The following is a 24067-nucleotide window of genomic DNA, read 5'->3' on the forward strand; positions in this document are numbered from 1 at the left end:
CTCCCTCATAATAGACCCCTCCACCAATGGAAATAGCCACTATGTCCAGGCCCCTCAATATTTTGTACACCTCAATGAGGTCTCCTCTCTCAACCTCCTGTTTCAATGAGAACAAACCCAGCCTATCCAATCTGTCCTCATAACTAAGATTCTCCATTCCAGGCAGCATCCTGGTAAATCTCCTCTGCACCCTCTCTAGTGCAATCACGTCCTTCCTATAATACGGCAACCAGAACTGCACGCAGTACACCAGCTGTGGCCTAACCGAAGTATTATACAATTTAAGCATAACCTCCCTGCTCTTATATTCTATGCCTCAGCCAATAAAGGCAAGCATTCCGTATGCCTTCTTAACCACCTTATCCACCTGGCCTGCTACTTTCAGGGATCTGTGGACAAGCACTCCAAGGTCCCTTTGTTCATCTACACTATTAAGTGGCCTACAGCTTAATGTGTATACCCTTTCCTTATTAGCCCTCTCAAAGTGCATCACCTCACACTTCTCTGAATTAAATTCCATTTGCCACTGCTCTGCCCACCTGACCAGTAGATTGATATCCTCCTGCAGCCCATGACTTTCCTTTTCATTATCAACCACACAGCCAATATTAGTGTCATCAGCAAACTTCTTAATCATACTCCCTATATTCAAATCTAAATCATTGATATATACCGCAAAAAGCAAGGGACCCAGTACTGAGCCCTGCAGAACCCCACTGGAAACATCTTTCCAGTTACAAAAACATCCATCAACCATTACCCTTTGCTTTCTACCTCCAAGCCAATTTTGGATCCAACTTGACACTTTGCTCTGGATCCCATGGGCTTTAACCTTCTTGGCCAGTCTGCCATGTGGGACCTTATCAAAAGCTTTGCTAAAGTCCATATATACTACATCATACGCACTACCCTCATCGATCCTCCTGGTTACCTCCTCAAAAAATTCAATCAGGTTAGTCAAACACAATCTTCCCTTAACAAATCCGTGCGGACTGTCCCTAATTAATCCCTGTCTTTCCAAATGTAGATTTATCCTGTCTTTCAGGATTTTTTCCAATAATTTTCCCACCACTGAGGTTAGGCCGACAGGCCTGTAATTACTCGGCCTATCCCTTTCTCCCTTCTTAAACAAGGGTACTACATTAGTGTTAATTCCTGGATTCTTTTACTTCAATCTGGTTCAGTAAAATTACTGAGTCGAATACCTCTTGTGCTTTGAACAAAGCAGTCTTTATTAACGGCCAGTAAGACCTATCAGACAGAAGATATACTCTCTGGATAGAGCGTACACACTCCCTACGGATAGGTGAAGTTACATCGTAAAGCGTTAACAGTTATACAGTTTTGAAATCAGATAACAAAATACAAATGGATTGACAGTCTAACTCAGACACTCATTAGTCAATCTATATGAGATGTTCTTCTTGAAAGCTCAAGTATTGCCTCCAAATGTTTCAATCTAATGGTGTGACTATTTACTGAGACCTTGCAATTCTGCAGATGTATTTCATGTTACAATTATATATTATTGGCAGGATTAGTGACTTGAAACCTTGAGACAGATTGTTAGCTATGCTGATGTTGCACTATTTGCAATCTGACATTCTCCCAGCTATTCTTCCATGGCTTATACATTTTCATATATCCCGTTTACTTTACTATCCTTAATTCCATATATTCCGTTCAGATATCCACATCCCCCCTTTTATCATTCTATGATAACATTTAGGATCATTCTATGAGTATTGCATTGTTGAATAGTTCTCTAGTTTGTTGGATCATAACCTGGGAACCCTTGACCACAAGAGGGTCTGCTAACCTTGTCATTGCTTTACAGCAGAGGTTAAGGCAACCAACAATCAAACAGCAGGTAATTATTATGATGAGAACAATTGCCCCATGTATTAGATAGGATCTCCAAGATCCACCCAGAAACCAATCAAACCTGCTAAGTTCTTTTGCTGGTGTGGATAACTTTTTCACCTCCCTCCTTATGTGATCGGCAAGGTGGGTTATGTTTTCTGAACTATCAGGAATGTAAGTGCAACATTCAGATCCTATCAGGGCACACGTTCCCCCTTTCTCAGCTAACAGGTAATCGTGGGCCATTCAGTTTTGTAATGCTACGGTCCTTATCGCTACCATTTCAGCTGTGATGCCCTCCAGAGCCTCAGCAGTGCGGTTAGCTACCTGTTCCAATATCGTTTCTTTGAATCCATCTAACAGTCTCAGTTAGGGTCAGGGGAACGGTGCGCAAAGGAATTCCCCCTTTGGAATGTATAGGGATATGTGAACACACCCAGCATCTAGTGAAGTGCCCTTTTTCCGCATAAACGTAAGACATAAACAAAAAGGTGTTTACATGGAGCTCTCGCCTTTGTCTTCCTTCCCGTGCACCAAAACTGTCATATATCAACACTATTATGCAGACAGTAGCATACAGACACAGTCTCATCTTATAAATAGTCCAATTATTTAGCTGATAAAAAGAGTTCTGTTTTCACGTTTCCCTTCAGGTCTCCGTCAGTGTATTTGGCTGTCTGACAGGTAAGAGTTCAAACTGATCCTCCTTCAACTGCCTTGTTCAGCGATAGGGAGGAGGAGATCTGGAACAGAAACAGGAATTAGACTAACCAGCAAAATTTGTTTAAATGGTGATGAGCTTGCAGTGGTGCAGGTGAACCCAGGCACTTTTCCCCTCAACCTTGGCTGCAGTGGGGGTAGTGAGTGACACCTAAAAAGGCCCCTCCTATTGTGGCTCTAATCCCTTCCGAATCCATACTTCCCTGGTGCCACGAGGGACAATTCGGGTAAAACTGGGAGGTCGAGGTGAGCATCTTGAACCTGGTTGTGAACTAGTCGCAGAGCCTGAGTCAGAGAAAGAACATAGGTGGTCATCAGTCTAGCTGAGATCTCATATCTAGGAACAATTTCCCTCATTAACACCTTAACAACAGTCTGAGTCTTATTGTCCAGGTTAGGGTAGGCTTCAATCCATCTGCTAAACACATCTACTATTACTAACACATATCTGTAACACTGAACTTTTTGCAACTCAATGTAGTCCAACTGAAATGTCTCAAAGGGACCTTCGGGTAGGGGCGTTTTACCCCAATCACAGGGGACTCCCTTCCCTGGATTATGTTGCTGGCCAACCAGGCAACGACTACTGATGTTCTGGGTGAGCGCCTGGAGTTTAGGGTGCCACCAAGTAGCCAAAAGTGTGTCACTCGTGGTCCTTGCTCCACAATGAGTAGCAAAATGCAGACATTCTATAACCCATGAGGCCAACTCGTCAGACATGCAAGTCTGTTCCGCGGGAGTGGTCCAGAGTTTAGAAACATTGTCATAAGTACGTGCATAATATTTCCACAACAGTTTATCTTTTTCAGGAGCGTCCCCCTGTGCTTTTATAACATCTTGGATGGTTGGCATTGGTTTTTCCGAGGCTAACTTATCCTTCGCAGGATTTTTAATCTGACTCATAATTTTGGGCACTACCATCTGTTGGTCACGAGAGGCCTGTTTGGCCTCTTGGTACAATGGCAATGCGTTTGGGGAACATGAGGGCTTGCAACAAATCAGATACTAGCTGTTTCTGAGATATCTCATTCCCCTGTGAGGTTAGGAATCCCCTATTTTTCCATAATTGTCCGAAATCATGCGCCACCCCAAAGGCATACCTAGAGTCGGTATAGATATTGACTTTGAGATCTTTGGCCAAGATACAGGCTTGGGTGAGGGCGAATTGTTGAGCAGAATTCCAAGACCTGATTCTCCTGGTTTACTATGGCGTATCCTGAGATTTGTGTATCTTCTGGATTAATAGAAGTACTTCCGTCAACATACATAAACAATCATGACTGGGTTCTTCCTCATCTTGGGGTGGCTCAGTAAGAATACAGTCTGGATCTTCCATCAACTAAATCTTCCCTGACTGATGTGGCCTCTTAAATTAAAGATAAGCAATCATGACTGGGTTCTTCCTCATCTTGGGGTGGCTCAGTAAGAAAACAGGCTGGATTATTTGCAGTACAGTGCCGAAAAGTCAGTTTAGGATTGCCTGTGATTTCAGTGGGTTCTGTCGGATAGAGGGCCAGTCCACATTGCCCTGCACTGGGATCTCAATTAATGGGAGTATAACCCACTTGGGAGGGGTCCTCTGCCCACACATGAGGATCCACATAGTCAGGTATGTCCGAGCCAGTATGATGCTGTAGAGTCGTTAAGACCTTCTCGGGGTCCCCATGAAATTAGACTGTTCGGCCATGTTTTACGATTTGCACATCCCGGATGGTAGGGTCAGCCTCATCTATGGCCTTACGTACCATAACTCCCAAATCTTTAGCATGGTGAGGGGCTAATACTTCACGAGCAATATGCGGTGCCATTGTTCGGGGCTGTTTCCACAGATTCTTATCCACTTCCACAAAATCTGCCTCTCTTTCCAGTCCAGTCACTCTAGCCCTTAATAGAATTCCCTTCACTTCCCCTTCGTGATCCTGATAAAAGTTCTGCAGGTCCTGATTCTTTCCACTGGGATCGTATGCTAGGGTCACGTGATAGGGTGCCTGCGGCAGGTCCAGAGACCACCACTGAGGGGTTCTAGTGGTATAATACTGCCGCTTAAGGGTTTCCTGTTTTACAATAATCCCATTATCTCCACACTCCAAATGCAACTGGAATTTGCAAAGGAGGTCTCTAGCCATCAAGTTACAGTCCAGATTGGTTGTGATAACAACTCGATGTTCCACCGATTCTTCCTGGTAACCCATTTTAACCGGTTCTGACACTGGGAATGTCGAGATTTGTCCCAGGAATCCTGAAAGTTCCTGTGTTTCAGTAGAAGCAGGGAGTTTAAGCTTTGATTGTACAGAAGACATGAAGGCTCCCGTATCTATCAAAAAGGGTTGCCACTCATTCAGAATGGGTTCGTCGTCCGGGGAGGATCCCTGCACAATCAAGCTGCGTAGTCAATCGGGGGACAATTGACCAAAGGGGTTGTACTGGGAGAAGTTAGTGTAAGATCCTCCTCTCCCCCCTTGCCCCCCTCCTCTTCCTCCTCTTCCTTTTCCATGCTGACGGTAGGGGCAATTTTTATTCCAATGTCCTTCCTGCCCACAATTAAAACATTCAATTCCTCTTACCCAGTCCCGGCCTCTTCCCATACCATGCCGGGGACAATAGGGAGGTTTATTAGCAGGGCTCGGGCCGTTTGGTTGTTTAGTATAACCGTATCCTTGCTTATCCATCCAATCCTGTATGCAACACTGCGGTTCTATTGATCCTTCCTCCCGAGATGGCTCTTCCTTTCTAGTCACGTATTCAGTCTTGACCCGGGTTGGGGGCGCACCTCCCCCCTCCCCTTTCTTTTTCTGCCAATAATATCTAACTGCCCTTTCCATCTGTCCGGATAGCGTGAGCAATCAAATAGTTGTTTGAAGATCACAGACATCTATAGAGAGGTGGTCTGCAGCTTGTTGTGCATCAGGGTTTGGCATTGGTCTGACAGGGAATTGGTGTCGGGACTTTGGGATCTTGGAAATCATTTCTAGGCCGGAGGATGTTTCAGAGCTGTCTGACTGCTTGACAGTTCTGCGTCTCGATCGGCGGGGGTGTTTGCTATGTCTTTCACAACTTGGACTGGTAGGTTGACTAGAAGATTTACGGGACTGTTTGTGATGTCGAGATATAGTTCTGCCCTTTCGAGTGTGAGATCTGGTCCTTTCGGCTATATTGCTTGTAAACTGGGGATCCGATTCGCTATCAGAGGATGAGGAGTCAGTTTGGGTTTGTTGCTTTGGTGATATGTGGTTGTTCCTAACTCTTTTTTACCGGAGTGTTAGGTGGAGGGTGTTGGGAAGAGGACTGGAGCAAGAGGCCAGGGGGTGCGGGAGGCGCCGTTGGGCGCTGAGTCAGTGGCCACTCATCAATTTCATTATCAGCCTCGGTTAACACAAAGCCAGCCATTTTAACTTGTAGTTGATCAATACCTTTCTCAGAGGTCCCAGAGGATCTCTTAGCAAGTTTCTCGTGCGCACATTCATTCTTCTTTTTTTTTTTAAAGACGTCTACAGTTTTAACATGTGTTCCCTCTGTCAATGCAAGTCCTAATTTAATAGCATTTGTTTGCCAACTCGATAGAAGTGATGCATCTTTTAATTTCTGACAATAATGTCGCCAGGTTGCAATTAAATTTTTTTATCCCCTTTTCCTCGTCCCCTTCTCCAAATTAATCCCTGTGCTTTTTTTTTTTACCTCTACGCTTCTAGTGTCACTTAGAGGCCACTGGTCATCCCCTAATAATTTGTTCAGGGCTCCTGATAATTTTCTAAAGTCTTCAGCTCTTTCAGGGAATTCCTCACATAGCTTTTGTAGCGGATTATCCGCATCCGTGGTTTTATCTAACTGATTACCCATTTTCACACTGCCCCTCGTATTACTGTGTCGCTACGCGTTCGTGTCGTCATGCAATTTAAACAAACTTAAAAATAGACACAGACTTTACAGAACTAACACGGACTTTAACTAACTCCAAATAACCAAACTTTACTAATGCTAACACTTACCCGCATCGCCGCACGGTCCGCGTCGCCGCACGATCTCAATACTAAACTACCACGTTGCCTCGCAGTTCACGTCGCCGCGCGATCCACGTCGACCCGTGGCTCGCGTCGCCACGCGAGTTAAGATACTTTAACTTTAAAAGGTAAACAAGGACTTCTAACACGTACCCGCGTCGCCGCGCGGTTCGCGTCGCCGCGCGATTTACAAAATAGACAAAGACTTCTAACACTTACCCGCATCGCCGCACGGTCCGCGTCGCCGCACGATCTCAATACTAAACTACCACGTCGCCTCGCAGTTCACGTCGCCGCGCAATCCGCGTTGCCTCGCAGTTCACGTCGCCGCGCGATCCGCGTCGACCCGTGGCTCGCGTCGCCGCGCGAGTTAAGATACTTTAACTTTACTTAAAACTCTAAACACTTTAAGACTTACAGACTTACTGCCATTAGCACTGACTTTCGCGATTCGCGTTGCTGCGCCTCTGCGTCACTGCGCGTTTACGTCACTGCGCGTTTACGTCACTGCGCGTTCGCTTCGGCCGCGCGTTCGCGTCAGCCCTACCTTCCGAGTTGCTGCGGGGTTTTTTTTTAAAATTCAATCAGAGCCTAGACGGGCCAAGTGATATACAAGGTCGACGTCGTACCTGAGTTGAACACCTATCTTCTATTTAAATCCCCATTTTATTCCCTGTGAGCCTAATTTTCTAATTTTGATTTCTTATGAGCCTCAATTAATTTCTTTCAGTCTCCAAATTTCCCTATCCTTTCGCATTACTGCGCAGTTTAAATTCAATCAGTCAATGAAAGCCCTAATTTAATGGAGTTTTTCTGCCAATTGGACAGGAGTGATTTTATATTTTTCATAATTTAAAATCTCAGAACATTTTTTTCTTTCAGCACCTATTTAGTACGTTACTTTTTTTTTATAACTAGAGAGAAGTCTGGCACGTAGGCTGCGGACTGCTTTTCGTTATCTCAATTGTTCCAGCCTCAAGGTCGTGTTATTTAATATAATTTTTCTTTTGAAATCCTTTTGAATCCATCTCAGTTGTTTTGCTGTGCCTTCTCTGAATGTTTGCTTTCAACAAGTTTTTCTTTTTTTTTAACCACCGGGACCATGTATTTTTTCTTTTTTTAACAAATCTATCCTTTGGGCATTTCCTGGCTCCGCAACTTATCATCCGAATATACGTAATTCAATAAGGTTCACACTCTTAAACTTCCCACATACAGGACAACACTACGAAGGGTTAAAACAAACTTTCATTCTGTTTGAGATAAAACAAACCACAACTCCCCGGCTTTTTTTTTTTACAGTAAAAGTCACAGAAGCATTTCTCATTTAAACAGACATTCACAAGAGTCTCTTTTCTTTCCTATTAATTTTTTTTGGATCCATGATTGATCATCTATCCCTATCTAGCTCTAACTATCTTTCCAAGTCGCCGCTTGGTTTGCATCATCGCACAATTTCCCTATCTCTATCCCTATTCTAAGTTTGAAAGGTATTCACCAGATTGTCCTGGATCTCGTTCAGACACTACCTGAGAACCAGCGAGTGGCTAAACTTTCCTCAGACTTTTGAAACCGGGGGAAACTGGAGCAGTATTGAAATCATACTCACTCCAGTGGCCATTTTCCCCTCGTCTCGTCCAAGGCTAGTCTGGCTCTTAATTCGCAAGTTTTCGGCAGTCGTCCGTTGAGATCCCACTTCTGACACCAAATGTTAATTCCTGGATTCTTTTACTTCAATCTGGTTCAGTAAAATTACTGAGTCGAATACCTCTTGTGCTTTGAACAAAGCAGTCTTTATTACCGGCCAGTAAGACCTATCAGACAGAAGATATACTCTCTGGATAGAGCGTACACACTCCCTACGGATAGGTGAAGTTACATCGTAAAGCGTTAACAGTTATACAGTTTTGAAATCAGATAACAAAATACAAATGGATTGACAGTCTAACTCAGACACTCATTAGTCAATCTATATGAGATGTTCTTCTTGAAAGCTCAAGTATTGCCTCCAAATGTTTCAATCTAATGGTGTGACTATTTACTGAGACCTTGCAATTCTGCAGATGTATTTCATGTTACAATTATATATTATTGGCAGGATTAGTGACTTGAAACCTTGAGACAGATTGTTAGCTATGCTGATGTTGCACTATTTGCAATCTGACATTCTCCCAGCTATTCTTCCATGGCTTATACATTTTCATATATCCCGTTTACTTTACTATCCTTAATTCCATATATTCCGTTCAGATATCCACATTAGCAGTCCTCCAATCCTCTGGCATCATGCCCAGATCCAAAGAGGACTGGAAAATGATGGTCAAGGCCTCTGCTATTTCCTTTTTTACTTCGCTCAACAGCCTGGGATGCATTTCATCCGGCCCTGGGGACTTAACTACTTTCAAAGCTGCTAAACCCCTTAATATTTCCTCTCTCTCTATATTTATTTCATCCAGAATATCACACACCTCCTCGATAGCAGTATCTGCATTGCCCCTTTTCTTTGTGAAAACAGATGCAAAGTATTCGTTAAGAACCTTACCAACATCTTCCGTTTCCACACAAAGATTACTCTCATGGTCTCTAATAGACCCTACCCTTTCCTTCGTTACCCTCTTACTCTTAATATATTTATAGAACATATTTGGGTTTTCCTTAATTTTACTGGCCAAGAATTTCTCGTGCTCTCTCTTAGCATTCCTAATATCCTTTTTAATTTTGCCTCTTAACTTTCTATATTCCTCTAAAGATTCTATAGTATTTAGCCATTGGTATATCACATAAGCGTCCCTTTTTTTATTTATCCTCCCCTGTAAGTCCCTAGACATCCAAGGGGCTCTAGAATTATTATTCCCAACCTTTTTGTTGAAAGGCACATGTTTGGCCTGAGCCTCCAGATCTCCTCCTTGCTGATTTACCCACAAGTAGCTGTAACTATGGCCAAATCACTCCTTAACTTAGCAAAGATAGCTTTTCTCCAATTCGGGACTTTTATTCCTGGTCTGTCCTTGTCCTTATCCATAACCAACTTGAATCTGACTGAATTATGGTCACTAGCACCTAAGTGCTCTCCCACGAATACCCCTTCAACCCGCCCAGATTCATTCCCCAAAACTAAATCCAAGACCGCCCCCTCATGTTGGGCTTGTTACATACTGACTAAAAAAGATCTCTTGAATGCATTTCAAGAATTCCGCACCCTCTATACCCTTCACAGTATATTTGTCCCAATCAATATTTGGATAGTTAAAATCCCCTATTATTACTACCCTATGGACTTCACAGCAATTTACCTACATATTTGCTCCTCTATCTCCCTCCCACTGTTTGGGGGTCTATAAAACACGCCCAGCAGTGTGATCGCCCCTTTTTTATTTTTCAATTCGACCCATATGGCCTCATTTGATGATCCCTCATCACTTCTGTAATAGTTTCTTTAATCAGTACAGCGAGGAACCAACTAGAAAACAGGCTATCCTAGACTGGGTCTTGTGTAACGAGAGAGGATTAATTAGCAGTCTGGTCGTGCGGGGCCCCTTGGGGAAGAGTGACCATAATATGGAAGAATTCTTCATTAAGATGGAGAGTGACACAGTTAATTCAGAGACTAGGGTCCTGAACTTAAAGAAAGGAAACTTCGAAGGTATGAGACGTGAATTGGCTAGGATAGACTGGAGAATGATAATTAAAGGGTTGTCGGTAGATAGGCAATGGCATACATTTAAATATTATCTGGATGAACTACAACAATTGTACATCCCTGGAAGAGGCATATAAATTGGCTAGAAAAAGCAGCAAACCTGAGGACTGGGAGAAAGTTAGAATTCAGCAGAGGAGGACAAAGGGTTTAATTAGGAGGGGGAAAATGGAGTATGAGAGTAAGCTTGCAGGGAACATAAAAACTGACTGCAAAAGCTTCTATAGCTATGTGAAGAGAAAAAGATTTGTGAAGACTAATGTAGGTCCCTTGCAGTCAGAATCAGGGGAATTCATAATGGGCAACAAGGAAATGGCAGACCAATTGACCAAATACTTTGGTTCTGTCTTCACTAAGGAAGACACGAATAACCTCTCGAAAATACTAGGGGACCGAGGGTCTAGCGAGAAGGGGGAACTGAGGGAAATCCTTATTAGTCAGGAAATGGTGTTGGGAAAATTGAAGGGATTGAAGGCCGATAAATCTCCAGGGCCTGATAGTTTGCATCCCAGACTTAAGGAAATGACCCTAGAAATAGTGGATGCATTGGTAGTCATTTTCCAACATTCTATAAACTCTGGTTCAGTTCCTATGGATTGGAGGATAGCTAATGTAACCCCACTTTTTTAAAAAAAGGAGGGAGAGAGAAAATAGGGAATTATAGACCGGTTAGCCTGACATCAGTTGTGGGGAAAATGTTGGAATCAATTATTAAAGATGAAATAACAGCGCATTTAGAAAGCAGTGACAGGATCGGTCCAAGTCAGCATGGATTTATGAAAGGGAAATCATACTTGACAAATCTTCTAGAATTTTTTGAGGATGTAACTAGTAGAGTGGACAAGGGAGAACCAGTGGATGTGGTGTATTTGGACTTTCAAAAGGCTTTTGACAAGGTCCCACACAAGAGATTAGTGTGCAAAATTAAAGCACATGGTATTGGAGGTAATATATTGATGTGGGTAGAGAACTGGTTGGCAGACAGGAAGCAAAGAGTCGGAATAAAAGGGTCCTTTTCAGAATGGCAAGCAGTGACTAATGGGCTACCGCAGGGCTCAGTGCTGGGACCCCAGCTATTTACAATATACATTAATGATTTAGACGAAGAAATTGAATGTAATATCTCCAAGTTTGCAGATGACACTAAACTAGGTGGCAGTGCGAGCTGCGAGGAGGATGCTAGGAGACTGCAGGGGGGCTTGGACAGGTTAGGTGAAAGGGCAAATGCATGGCAGATGCAGTATAATGTGGATCAATGTGAGGTTATCCACTTTGGTTGCAAAAACAGGAAGGCAGAATATTATCTGAATGGTGACAAATTAGGAAAAGGGGAGGTGCATGGGTGTCATGGTACATCAGTCATTGAAAGTTGGCATGCAGGTACAGCAGACAGTTAAGAAGGCAGATAGCAGCATGCTGGCCATCATAGCTAGGGGATTTGAGTATCGGAGCAGGGAGGTCTTACCTCAGTTGTACAGGACCTTAATGAGGACTCACCTGGAATATTGTGTTCAGTTTTGGTCTCCTAATGTGAGGAAGGACATTCTTGCTATTGAGGGAGTGCAGCAAAGGTTCACCAGACTGATTCCTGGGATGGCAGGACTAACATAAGAAGAAAAACTGGATCAACTAGGCTTATATTCACTCTCATTTAGAAGAAAGAGAGGGGATCTCTTAGAAACCTATAAAATTCTGACGGGGTTGGACAGGTTAGATGCAGGAAGGATGTTCCCGATGTTGGGGAAGTCCAGAACCAGGGGTCACAGTCTAAGGATAAAGGGGTAAGCCATTTAGGACCGAGATGAGGGGAAACTTCTTCACTCAGAGAATTGTGAACCTGTGGAATTCTCTACCACAGGAAGTTGTTGAGGCCAGATCGTTAGATATATTCAAAAGGGAGTTAGAGATGGCCCTTATGGCTAAATGGACCAAGGGGTATGGAGAGAAAGCAGGAATGGGGTACTGAAGTTGCATGATCAGCCATGATCATATTGAATGGTGGTGCAGGCTCGAAGGGCCGTATGGCCTACTCCTGCATCTATTTTCTATGTTTCTATGACCCCCCCCCCCCCTCTCTATCTTGTCTAAAAATCCTTTAACCAGGAATATTGATCTGCCAAACCTGCCCCTCTTTCAGCCATGTTTCTGTAATGGCCAAAATGCAGTACCCCTTAGTGTCTACCTGTGCTCTTAGCTCATTCGCCTTATTCACTACACTCGTTGCATTAAAGTATATACCATTTAGCACAAGACCTCCTTGCTTACTACTTACTAAGCCTCGTTTCCTCTGTCTTACAGATTCACTTTCTAGATTCTTGCTCTTCAATTTCTGCTTTACTTCCCTCTTGAATTTGTTCTCTGGTTCCTATCCCCCTTCCAAGCTGGTTTAAACTCCCCAACAGCACTAACAAAACTCCCTGCGAGTATATTAGTCCCGGTGCTGTTGAGGTGCAGGTTGATCAGGTGCTATATAAATTCTAGTTCTTTATATTAAAGAAAGACTTGGATTGATACAGCGCCTTTCACGACCACCGGACGTCTCAAAGCGCTTAAAAGCCAATGAAGTACTTTTGGAGTGTAGTCACTGTTGCAATGTAGGAAACATGGCAGCCAATTTGTGCACAAGCAAGCTCCCACAAACAACAGTGTGAGAATGATCAGATAATCTTTTTTTTTTTGTTATGTTGGTAGGCCCTCAAATCTACCACCATGGTCTACAGGGCTGTAGTAATACCCGCCCTCCTGTGGATCAGAGGCACGGACGATGTACAGAAGACACCAAGTCACTGGAGATATATCAGCAACGATGCCTCCAAGATTCTGCAAATCCCCTGGGAGGACTGGCGTACCAACATCAGTGTCCTCGTCCAGGCTAACATCCCCAGCATTGAAGCACTGACTACAGTTGATCAGCTTCGCTGGGCAGGCCACATAGTTCGCATGCCAGACTCAAGACTCCCCAAGCAAATGCTTTATGCGCAGCTCCTTCACGGCAAACGCGCTAAAGGTGGGCAGCGGAAACATTACAAGGACACCCTTAAAACCTCCCTGGTAAAGTGCGATATCACTACTGACATCTGGGAGACCCTGGCCGAAGACCGCCCGAGGTGGAGAAAGTACATCCGGGAGGACGTTGAGCTCTTTGAATCTCAACGCCGAGAGTGTGAAGAGGTCAAGCGCAGAGAGCGGAAGGAGCGTGCGGCAAACCAGTCCCACACACCTCTTCCTTCGGCGAATGTCTGTCCCACCTGTGACAGAGTCTGTGGCTCTCGTATTGGACCGTTCAGCCACCAAAGAACACATTTCAGGAGTGGAAGCAAGTCTTCCTCGATTTCGAGGAACTGCCTATGATGATGATGAATGTAGGAAATGCGGTAGCCATCTTACGCACAGCAAGCTCCCACAAACAGCAGTGTGAGAATGACCAATTAATCTGGGGTTTTTTGTTATGTTGATTGAGGGATAATTATTGGCCAGGACACCGGGGATAACTCCCCTGGTCTTTTGCTGTGGGATCTTTTACACCCACTTGACAGGGCCTCGGTTTAACATCTCATCTGAAAGATGGGCTATAGGGCGATAAGTGTGATCCTTTTGTTTTCCAAATTGGTCAAGAACTCCTACATTAATTCATGTGTTTTTTTTTAAAGACAAGGGAACATTACCAATCAATTTTTCAACTGAAGAGAACTTGCGTGGATTCTGTCTGGACATTCCTGCCAACTTGAATATTTGGTTCTTCACAGCGGTCGTTGGTGCAATTGAAGGAGTGCCACAGCGAGAGATACTGGGAGCTGAAGTGAAGTAAGATGATGAGCATTGAAATTGTATTGGCAAGTTGGCATCTCTCAAAATAAATACTCTTAGCATTTAAATGTTGTAAAGGAACTCACTTTTTACATACAGCAATTAAATTAGATGTGGATCAGTTCTGATTAATTGTGGATTCAGTAATGACTGTGTCTATTTGTACAAACTGAAAGGCAACCTTTTCTCTGATTGGCTGTCCATTATCACATGACCTATTGCTGATTGGTCCCCTTGGAGGATAAGCCACACCCTGAAGTTCCTCTGCAATGTGTAACTGGAACTGCCCAGCCCAAGTTCTGAGTGACTTTCCAATTTGTAATTCATCCATTTTGACTTCAGAAACCAGCGAGGATAGATCTCCCCAAAAGCCACCAAGTTCCAGCCGAAGTCCCTTAACCAATCGCAAGACCTTACCCCCACCCCCACACATAGATGGGGCATTGTGTGTGCATTGTTAACAGGTTTATTGGGTATGAAGTGAATAATGACAGTGTTGTGACTGCTGGATTTCATCGATCACAACAATGTCCCTTGTAACACACACACCGAGCTTGGGGGGGTTGGAAGAATGTGAGCAGTCATTTCTGAGTTCCCTCTCTCCCCCCTCCAATTTCTCCTTCTCTCATTCCCCACCCCCCCGCAAGCTCACTGCCCCCCCCAAACTTACTTTCCCCCCCCCCCCCGCAAGCTCTCTCCACCCCCCCATCCCCAAGCTCTCTTTTCCCCCCACCCCCCGCAAGCTCTCTCCACCCCCCATCCCAAGCTCTTCCCCCCCCTCCCCCCACAAGCTCTCTTCCCCTCCCCACAAGCTCTCTTTCCCCCCCACAAGCTCTCCCCCCCCCCAAGCTCTCTCTCCCCCCCCCCCCCAAGCTCTCTCTCCCCCCCCACCCCCCAAGCTCTCTCTCCACCCCCCCAAGCTCTCTCTCCCCCCCCAAGCTCTCTCTCCCCCCCAAGCTCTCTCTCCCCCCCAAGCTCTCTCTCCCCCCCAAGCTCTCTCTCCCCCCCAAGCTCTCTCTCCCCCCCAAGCTCTCTCTCCCCCCCAAGCTCTCTCTCCCCCCCAAGCTCTCTCTCCCCCCCAAGCTCTCTCTCCCCCCCAAGCTCTCTCTCCCCCCCAAGCTCTCTCTCCCCCCCAAGCTCTCTCTCCCCCCCAAGCTCTCTCTCCCCCCCAAGCTCTCTCTCCCCCCCAAGCTCTCTCTCCCCCCCAAGCTCTCTCTCCCCCCCAAGCTCTCTCTCCCCCCCAAGCTCTCTCTCCCCCCAAGCTCTCTCTCCCCCCCAAGCTCTCTCTCCCCCCCAAGCTCTCTCTCCCCCCCAAGCTCTCTCTCCCCCCCAAGCTCTCTCTCCCCCCCAAGCTCTCTCTCCCCCCCAAGCTCTCTCTCCCCCCCAAGCTCTCTCTCCCCCCCAAGCTCTCTCTCCCCCCCAAGCTCTCTCTCCCCCCAAGCTCTCTCTCCCCCCCAAGCTCTCTCTCCCCCCCAAGCTCTCTCTCCCCCCCAAGCTCTCTCTCCCCCCAAGCTCTCTCTCCCCCCCAAGCTCTCTCTCCCCCCCAAGCTCTCTCTCCCCCCCAAGCTCTCTCTCCCCCCCAAGCTCTCTCTCCCCCCCAAGCTCTCTCTCCCCCCCAAGCTCTCTCTCCCCCCCAAGCTCTCTCTCCCCCCCAAGCTCTCTCTCCCCCCCAAGCTCTCTCTCCCCCCCAAGCTCTCTCTCCCCCCCAAGCTCTCTCTCCCCCCCAAGCTCTCTCTCCCCCCCAAGCTCTCTCTCCCCCCCAAGCTCACTCTCCCCCCCAAGCTCACTCTCCCCCCCAAGCTCACTCTCCCCCCCAAGCTCTCTCTCCCCCCCAAGCTCTCTCTCCCCCCCAAGCTCTCTCTCCCCCCCAAGCTCTCTCTCCCCCCCAAGCTCTCTCTCCCCCCCAAGCTCTCTCTCCCCCCCAAGCTCTCTCTCCCTCCCAAGCTCTCTCTCCCCCCCAAGCTCTCTCTCCCCCCCAAGCTCTCTCTCCCCCCCAAGCTCTCTCTCCCCCCCAAGCTCTCTCTCCCCCCCAAGCTCTCTCTCCCCCCCCAAGCTCTCTCTCCCCCCCCAAGCTCTCTCTCCCCCCCCAAGCTCTCTCTCCCCCCCCAAGCTCTCTCTCCCCCCCCAAGCTCTCTCTCCCCCCCCAAGCTCTCTCTCCCCCCCCAAGCTCTCTCTCCCCCCCCAAGCTCTCTCTCCCCCCCCAAGCTCTCTCTCCCCCCCCAAGCTCTCTCTCCCCCCCCAAGCTCTCTCTCCCCCCCCAAGCTCTCTCTCCCCCCCCAAGCTCTCTCTCCCCCCCCACTCTCTCTCCCCCCCCAAGCTCTCTCTCCCCCCCCAAGCTCTCTCTCCCCCCCCAAGCTCTCTCTCCCCCCCAAGCTCTCTCTCCCCCCCCAAGCTCTCTCTCCCCCCCCAAGCTCTCTCTCCCCCCCCAAGCTCTCTCTCCCCCCCCAAGCTCTCTCTCCCCCCCCAAGCTCTCTCTCCCCCCCCAAGCTCTCTCTCCCCCCCCAAGCTCTCTCTCCCCCCCCAAGCTCTCTCTCCCCCCCAAGCTCTCTCTCCCCCCCCAAGCTCTCTCTCCCCCCCCAAGCTCTCTCTCCCCCCCCAAGCTCTCTCTCCCCCCCCAAGCTCTCTCTCCCCCCCCAAGCTCTCTCTCCCCCCCCAAGCTCTCTCTCCCCCCCCAAGCTCTCTCTCCCCCCCCAAGCTCTCTCTCCCCCCCCAAGCTCTCTCTCCCCCCCCAAGCTCTCTCTCCCCCCCCAAGCTCTCTCTCCCCCCCCAAGCTCTCTCTCCCCCCCCAAGCTCTCTCTCCCCCCCCAAGCTCTCTCTCCCCCCCCAAGCTCTCTCTCCCCCCCCAAGCTCTCTCTCCCCCCCCAAGCTCTCTCTCCCCCCCAAGCTCTCTCTCCCCCCCCAAGCTCTCTCTCCCCCCCCAAGCTCTCTCTCCCCCCCCAAGCTCTCTCTCCCCCCCCAAGCTCTCTCTCCCCCCCCAAGCTCTCTCTCCCCCCCCAAGCTCTCTCTCCCCCCCCAAGCTCTCTCTCCCCCCCCAAGCTCTCTCTCCCCCCCCAAGCTCTCTCTCCCCCCCCAAGCTCTCTCTCCCCCCCCAAGCTCTCTCTCCCCCCCCAAGCTCTCTCTCCCCCCCCAAGCTCTCTCTCCCCCCCCAAGCTCTCTCTCCCCCCCCAAGCTCTCTCTCCCCCCCCAAGCTCTCTCTCCCCCCCCAAGCTCTCTCTCCCCCCCCAAGCTCTCTCTCCCCCCCCAAGCTCTCTCTCCCCCCCCAAGCTCTCTCTCCCCCCCCAAGCTCTCTCTCCCCCCCCAAGCTCTCTCTCCCCCCCCAAGCTCTCTCTCCCCCCCCAAGCTCTCTCTCCCCCCCCAAGCTCTCTCTCCCCCCCCAAGCTCTCTCTCCCCCCCCAAGCTCTCTCTCCCCCCCCAAGCTCTCTCTCCCCCCCCAAGCTCTCTCTCCCCCCCCAAGCTCTCTCTCCCCCCCCAAGCTCTCTCTCCCCCCCCAAGCTCTCTCTCCCCCCCAAGCTCTCTCTCCCCCCCCAAGCTCTCTCTCCCCCCCCAAGCTCTCTCTCCCCCCCAAGCTCTCTCTCCCCCCCCAAGCTCTCTCTCCCCCCCCAAGCTCTCTCTCCCCCCCCAAGCTCTCTCTCCCCCCCCAAGCTCTCTCTCCCCCCCCAAGCTCTCTCTCCCCCCCCAAGCTCTCTCTCCCCCCCCAAGCTCTCCCCCCCCCCCCCAAGCTCTCTTCCCCCCCCCCCCCCCCCCAAGCTCTCTTCAACCCCCCCCCCCCACCCCCCAATAGAAGAATGAAATTAACGTGGTGGAAATTAAGTAGAAAAAGCAGATGTCACAATTAGTAAAGCAAGATGAAAATAAAGCTCGGCCGATAGCTCTGTGCAAATGCTTGCCCTCTGCTCGGAATCTTGCCCCAGAGCAGCATGTGTAGGCTGTGTGCCTGAGGCCTCCCATTGTGTGCTGAATTGTGGCAGTACTGCACAATAGGAGGCCATCTGGCCTATCGTGCCTGTGCCCATTCTGTGACAGAGCTATCCAATCAATCCCACTCCCCTTTCTCTTTCCCCATCGCCTTGCAGATTTTTCCTTTTCAAGTATATATCCAATTCCCTTTTAAAGTTATTATTGAATCTGCTTCCGTCAGTGCGTTCCAGATCACAGCAACTCGCTGTGTAAAATAACATTTCTCCTCAGCTCCCTCCACCTACTTAAACAAATGGGGTGAATGGATTTGTCTTCAGGTTTTCCAGAGTGACCTGGCGCATCCAGTGTGGAGGAGGCAATGCAGCTGCCTGTGGGACCAATTCCCTTCTTCAGTCCTTCTCGGTCAGCACCTCGGTGCAGTTTATCCAAATACCAGCCCAGCCTGAGCCAATGCAAACCAGGTAGGAGAAACTGCAGCATAAATTGTATCAGATAATGTCAATCGTTCTTGTATTCGGAATAATAATAAGTCTCTCGTTACGAACAAAAGTGAGAGGCAGAGTGGTGGCCCCAACATGTCGGACCATGGCAAGTATGATGGGAGTTTGCATCTGCAGGTTCCCTACGTACGGATGCTAACTCTGGTTGGCCTTATTCCTGGAGGTGTCATCATATGAGCTCCTGCCTCCAACCGCCCCTCCCCCGCACTCCCGCCATTGGTCGCCTGACCCTCCCCCCCCCCGCGGTGCTCCGCCTTCCCAGCCCGATAGTCTCTTCATTACCCTATTGGATGATTTTTGCCCATCAGCCAAACAGCCTTTTGTCCCATTTCTGGGATTTTTATAGCTATGGTGTTCAATATTTAAAAAAAATTGTCCCTGTGATTTTCTACTGTATTTACTCGTAGCAGTGTCCTGGAAATGAATCTTTAGTTACTAGAGGATTGGCAACCCTGTCCGCACATGGTGATTTCTAAATCTCCACTGACTGTCTGTCAGCAAGCTGCCTCCTCATAGTAAGAAAGGAAGATAAATACATAAGAACATAAGAAATAGGAGCAGAAGTAGGCCATACGGCCCCTCGAGCCTACTCCACCATTCAATACTGTCATGTTTGTAACTGCAATGTAACACCACTGTATTACTGTATGCACTTAACTTAGAGGCACACCTTGACCACAGGGGGTGAACTTGTGGGAGACACTCCTTACCTGACCACACAGGTATATAAAGGGAGGTTCCACGCAGGATCATCACTGCTGGAGTCCTGTAATAAAGAGTTAAGGTCACAGAGTGGCCTTTTCCTGGAATGTGCCTCGTGTGGTTTCATGCTGTAGAGTAAGGACTTTACTTTGGCGACGAGAAACGGGAACCCACGAGAATGGCCACCGGTAGCACAGAGGAACAGTACTGTGTTGGGGAAGACTGGGACGATTTTTTCGAGAGGCTTCAGCAAAGTTTCGTTACGAAAGAATGGCTGGGGGATGCAGCGGCCGACAAGCGACAGGCTCATCTCCTGACCAGCTGCGGACCAAAGACTTGCGCGCTCATGAAGGACTTACTGGCACCTGAAAAGCCATTGGACAAAACCTTTGAAGAGCTTAGCAAATTAATTGGGGAGCACCTCAAACCGGCAAGTAGCATACACATGGCCCGACACAGATTCTACACCCACCGACGTCGTGAAGGACAGAGCATACCGGACTTTGTAGCAGACCTCCAGTGTTTGGCCAGCCTCTGTAAATTCACGGGCGCCTGCAGGGAGGGAGGTGCTAAGGGACTTCTTTATCGAGGGTATCGGTCATGCGGGAATTTTTCGCAAATTAATTGAGACCAAGGATTTGACCTTGGAAGCGGCTGTGTTGTTAGCTCAAACTTTCATGGCGGGGGGAGGAAGAGACGAAAATAATATACCTGCGCAATTCTGCCTCTAACGCGGCGATGGATCAGGGAGTCAACATCATCAATGCGACTCAGAGCCCCGCAGGCAGGCAGGCAGGGGCAGTGCGACATTTACCAGGCTGCAATAGACCCCAGAGCAGGACCTCAACAGAGACAATGGCAGGCTGAACGGACATTCACGCCATCACAGTGGACAATGTGGCCCGGGATGGGGCCATTGACACCCACTAATAGGGTACTTAAGAGCAGTCAAAGGGACAGTCAGTGCAGAATTCCTGGCCATAGTTCCTTTGTCCCCAACAATGGAAACTTTAACTCATGCTGGAAGTGTGGGGGAAAACACTCAGCCAGATCCTGCAGATTCCAACAGTTTGTCTGCAAAATCTGAAATCTCAGTGGCCATTTAGCTCGAATGTGCAGAAAACCTGCAACCAGACTAATATGAGGCAGATGGACCAGAGAAAGGTTCTGTGAGGCAGGATGACTTTTGGGGCAAATCGATGGATGTTGAGGTTCAGCGGGTGAATATTCACAGTTCATACACCAAAACGCCACCAATGATGATGAGGGTTTTGTTGAACGGTATCCCAGTACGCATGGAGCTGGACACTGGGGCCAGCCAGTCACTCATGGGCATTCAGCAATTTGAGAAGCTATGGCCACTCAAAGCCAGTAGACCCAAATTAGAATGTATTGAGACACAATTACGGACTTACACCAAAGAAATCATTCCGGTGCTAGGCAGTGCAATGATGGCTGTCACACACAATGGATTAGTGAACCGGCTGCCACTCTGGATTCTCCCGGGCAATGGTCCTGCACTTGTGGGGAGGAGCTGGTTAGCCGTGATGAACTGGAAATGGGGGGGATGTTCACGCAATGTCCTCGGTGGAGCGAAGTTCATGCTCACAAGTCCTACAACAATTCGATTCACTATTCCAACCGGGCGTCGGGACTTTCAAAGGCACTAAAGTAGTGATACACATCACCCCGGATGCCAGGCCAGTGCAACACAAAACCAGAGCAGTGCCATATGTGATGAAGGAAAAAATCGAGAGCGAATTGGACCAGCTGTTGCGAGAGGGCATCATCTTGCCGGTTGAATTCAGCGACTGGGCGAGCCCCATTGTTCCCGTTCTAAAAGCGGATTGCTCTGTCAGGATCTGTGGCGACTCCAAGGCCACCATCAATCTGGTGTCCCTACAAGATCAATACCCGCGCCCGAGAGCGGAGGACCTCTTCGCCACGCTGGCAGGCGGCAAGCTGTTCACCAAGTTGGACCTCACTTCAGCCTATATGACTCAGGAACTGGCCGACGAATCTAAACTACTGACCACCATCACCACGCACAAGGGACTGTTCATTTATAACAGGTGTCCGTTTGGCATTCGATCAGCGGCCGCGATTTTTCAACGTAACATGGAAAGCCTGCTCAAATCCATTCCGGGAACGATCGTATTCCAGGACGACATCCTCATCACGGGTCGAGACACCGAGGAACACCTCCACAACTTGGAGGAGGTGCTACGCCAACTGGACCGGGTAGGCCTGCGACTCAAGAAGTCTAAATGTTTTTAGCTCCTGAGGTTGAGTTTCTGAGCAGGAGGGTTGCTGCAGATTGGATTCGGCCCACCGAATCCAAAACAGAGGCGATTCGACGAGCACCCAGGCCCTGCAACACATCGGAGTTGCGTTCATTCTTGGGGCTGTTGAACTATTTTGGGAACTTTCTGCCAAACTTGAGCACGTTGTTGGAGCCGCTACACGTGCTCCTGCGTAAGGGTTGCGATTGGTTTTGGGGGGATTGTCAGGGATGGGCTTTTGATCGGGCGCGAAACCTACTTTGTTCAAACAAGTTGTTGACCCTGTACGACCCCTGTAAACATTTAATTCTGATGTGATGCATCGTCCTATGGGGTTGGGTGCGTGTTGCAGCAGGGTAATGCTGAGAGCCAGCTACAACCTGTGGCTTATGCCTCTAGGTCGCGCGCTCAAGCAGAACGGGGATATGGGATGGTCGCGAAGGAAGCGCTTGCATGTGTCTATGGTGTAAAACAAAATGCACCAGTACCTCTTCGGTAGGAAGTTTGAATTAGAGACGGACCACAAGCCACTCACATCCCTGTTGTCAGACAGCAAGGCTGTCAATGCTAATGCATCAGCTCACATACAGCGATGGGCTCTCACGCTCGCTGCTTATGACTACTCCATCCGGCACCGGCCAGGCACTGAAAACTGTGCTGACATGCTCAGCAGGCTTCCACTGGCCACCACCGAGGGGGCAGCGGAGCAAAGCGCTGAGATGGTCATGGCTGTCGATGCCCTTGACAGTGCAGACTCCCCCATCACAGCCCACCAGATCAAAATCTGGACAAACAGAGATCCCCTCCTATCCCTGATTAAGAAATGTGTCCTGACTGGGGATTGGGCGCCCGCACACGGAGCATGCCCTGAGGAGGTCAGACCTTTCCACAGGCGGATGGATGAGCTCTCCAACCAAGCCGACTGCCTACTATGGGGCAGCCAGGTAGTCATACCCCAGAAGGGCAGGGAGGCATTCATCAGGGAACTCCACAGCGAGCACCCAGGCATTGTGATGATGAAGGCCATTGCCCGGTCACACGTTTGGTGGCCTGGAATTGACTCAGACCTGGAACACTGTTCGCAGGTGCACGACCTGTGCCCAGCTGGGTAATGCCCCCAGGGAGGCCCCACTCAGCCCATGGCCCTGGCCCACCAAGCCATGGTCACGTATTCATGTTGACTACGCGGGCCCGTTCATGGGGAAGATGTTCCTCATTGTCGTAGATGCGTACTCGAAATGGATCTGAATTCATGCACATCATCCACCACCGTGGAAAGCCTACGTGCGATCTTTGCAACCCATGGCTTGCTGGACATCCTGGTTAAGGATAATGGCCTGTTTCATGAGCTATGAATTCCGGGAGTTTATGTCGGGCAATGGCATCAACCATGTCAGGACTGCACCATTCAAGCCGGCCTCCAATGGCCAGGCGGAACGTGCGGTCCAAATCATTAAGCAAGGTATGCTCAGAATTCAAGGACCCTCCCTACAATGCCGCCTATCGCGCCTCCTGCTGGCCTATAGATCCCGCTCGCACTCGCTCACGGGGGTTCCGCCTGCAGAGCTACTCATGAAACGGACACTCAAAACTTGGCTGTCCCTCATCCACCCAGTCCTGACCGACATAGTTGAGGGCAAGCGCAAGTCACAAAACGAGTACCATGACCGTAACTCAAGGGGGAGATGTATAGAAATAAATGATCCTGTATTCGTCCTCAATCACGCCATGGGGCCCAAATGGCTTGATGGTACTGTAATTGACAAAGAGGGGAATAGGGTCATCGTGGTAAAACTCAACAATGGTCAGATATGCCAAAAGCATCTGGACCAAGTGAAAGAAAGGTTCAGCATCGACACGGAGGAACGTGAAGAAGACCATGAGATGGAGCTCACCACACCGCCAGCGAACGAGCAACAAAAGCAATCAGAAGAATGCACAGTCCCTGCGGTCAGCCCGGACAGGTCGGAATCACCACAGGTGACAGACACTCACGTTAGTGTCCAACAACCAGACCCCCAACTGCGGCACTCCACGAGGGTGCGTAGACCAACTGAAAGACTAAACCTATGATCCCAATAAGACTTTGGGGGGGGGGGGGGGTGGCGGGGAGGTGATGTCATGTTTGTAACTACAATGTAACACCACTGTATTACTGTATACACTCAACTTAGATGCACACCTTGACCACAGGGGGTGAACTTGTGGGAGACACTCCTTACCTGATCACACAGGTATATAAAGGGAGGTACCACGCAGGGTCATCACTGCTGGAGTCCTGTAATAAAGAGTTAAGGTCACAGAGTGGCCTTTTCCTGGAATGTGCCTCGTGTGGTTTCATGCTGTAGAGTAAGGACTTTACAAATACGACCATGGCTGAACTTTTACATCGACTCCACTTCCCCCTCCCCCGATCCCCATATCCCTGATTCCCTTAGTGTCCAAAAATCTCAGTCTTGAATATACTCGACTCAGCATCCACAGTTCTCTGGGGAAGAGAATTCCAAAGATTCACCACCCTCTGAGTGAAGAAATTTCTCCTCCTCTCAGTCCTAAATGGCCGACCCCTTATTCTGAGCC

General features: G+C 48.8%; 1 protein-coding gene and 1 long non-coding RNA gene across 3 annotated transcripts in view; one reads left to right on the forward strand and one right to left on the reverse strand.

Moving 5' to 3' along the window:
• Nucleotides 1-24067, forward strand: part of tctn2 (tectonic family member 2) — an 84845-nt gene that overhangs the window by 56636 nt on the left and 4142 nt on the right. For both annotated transcript variants that reach the window (XM_070888198.1, XM_070888199.1), the window contains exons 15-16: nucleotides 13929-14082; nucleotides 18321-18464. In XM_070888198.1, the coding sequence (XP_070744299.1) occupies nucleotides 13929-14082; nucleotides 18321-18464 (298 nt within the window). The remainder of the gene's footprint in view (nucleotides 1-13928; nucleotides 14083-18320; nucleotides 18465-24067) is intronic.
• On the reverse strand, nucleotides 1209-8760 carry LOC139269100 (uncharacterized). Its single transcript, XR_011594159.1, has 2 exons — nucleotides 8191-8760; nucleotides 1209-2606 (listed from the first exon to the last, which is right to left on the reverse strand). It is a non-coding gene; the product is annotated as an uncharacterized lncRNA (long non-coding RNA).

Source organism: Pristiophorus japonicus, chromosome 8 (genome assembly GCF_044704955.1).
Source record: "Pristiophorus japonicus isolate sPriJap1 chromosome 8, sPriJap1.hap1, whole genome shotgun sequence".
Lineage (NCBI taxonomy): Eukaryota > Metazoa > Chordata > Chondrichthyes > Pristiophoridae > Pristiophorus > Pristiophorus japonicus.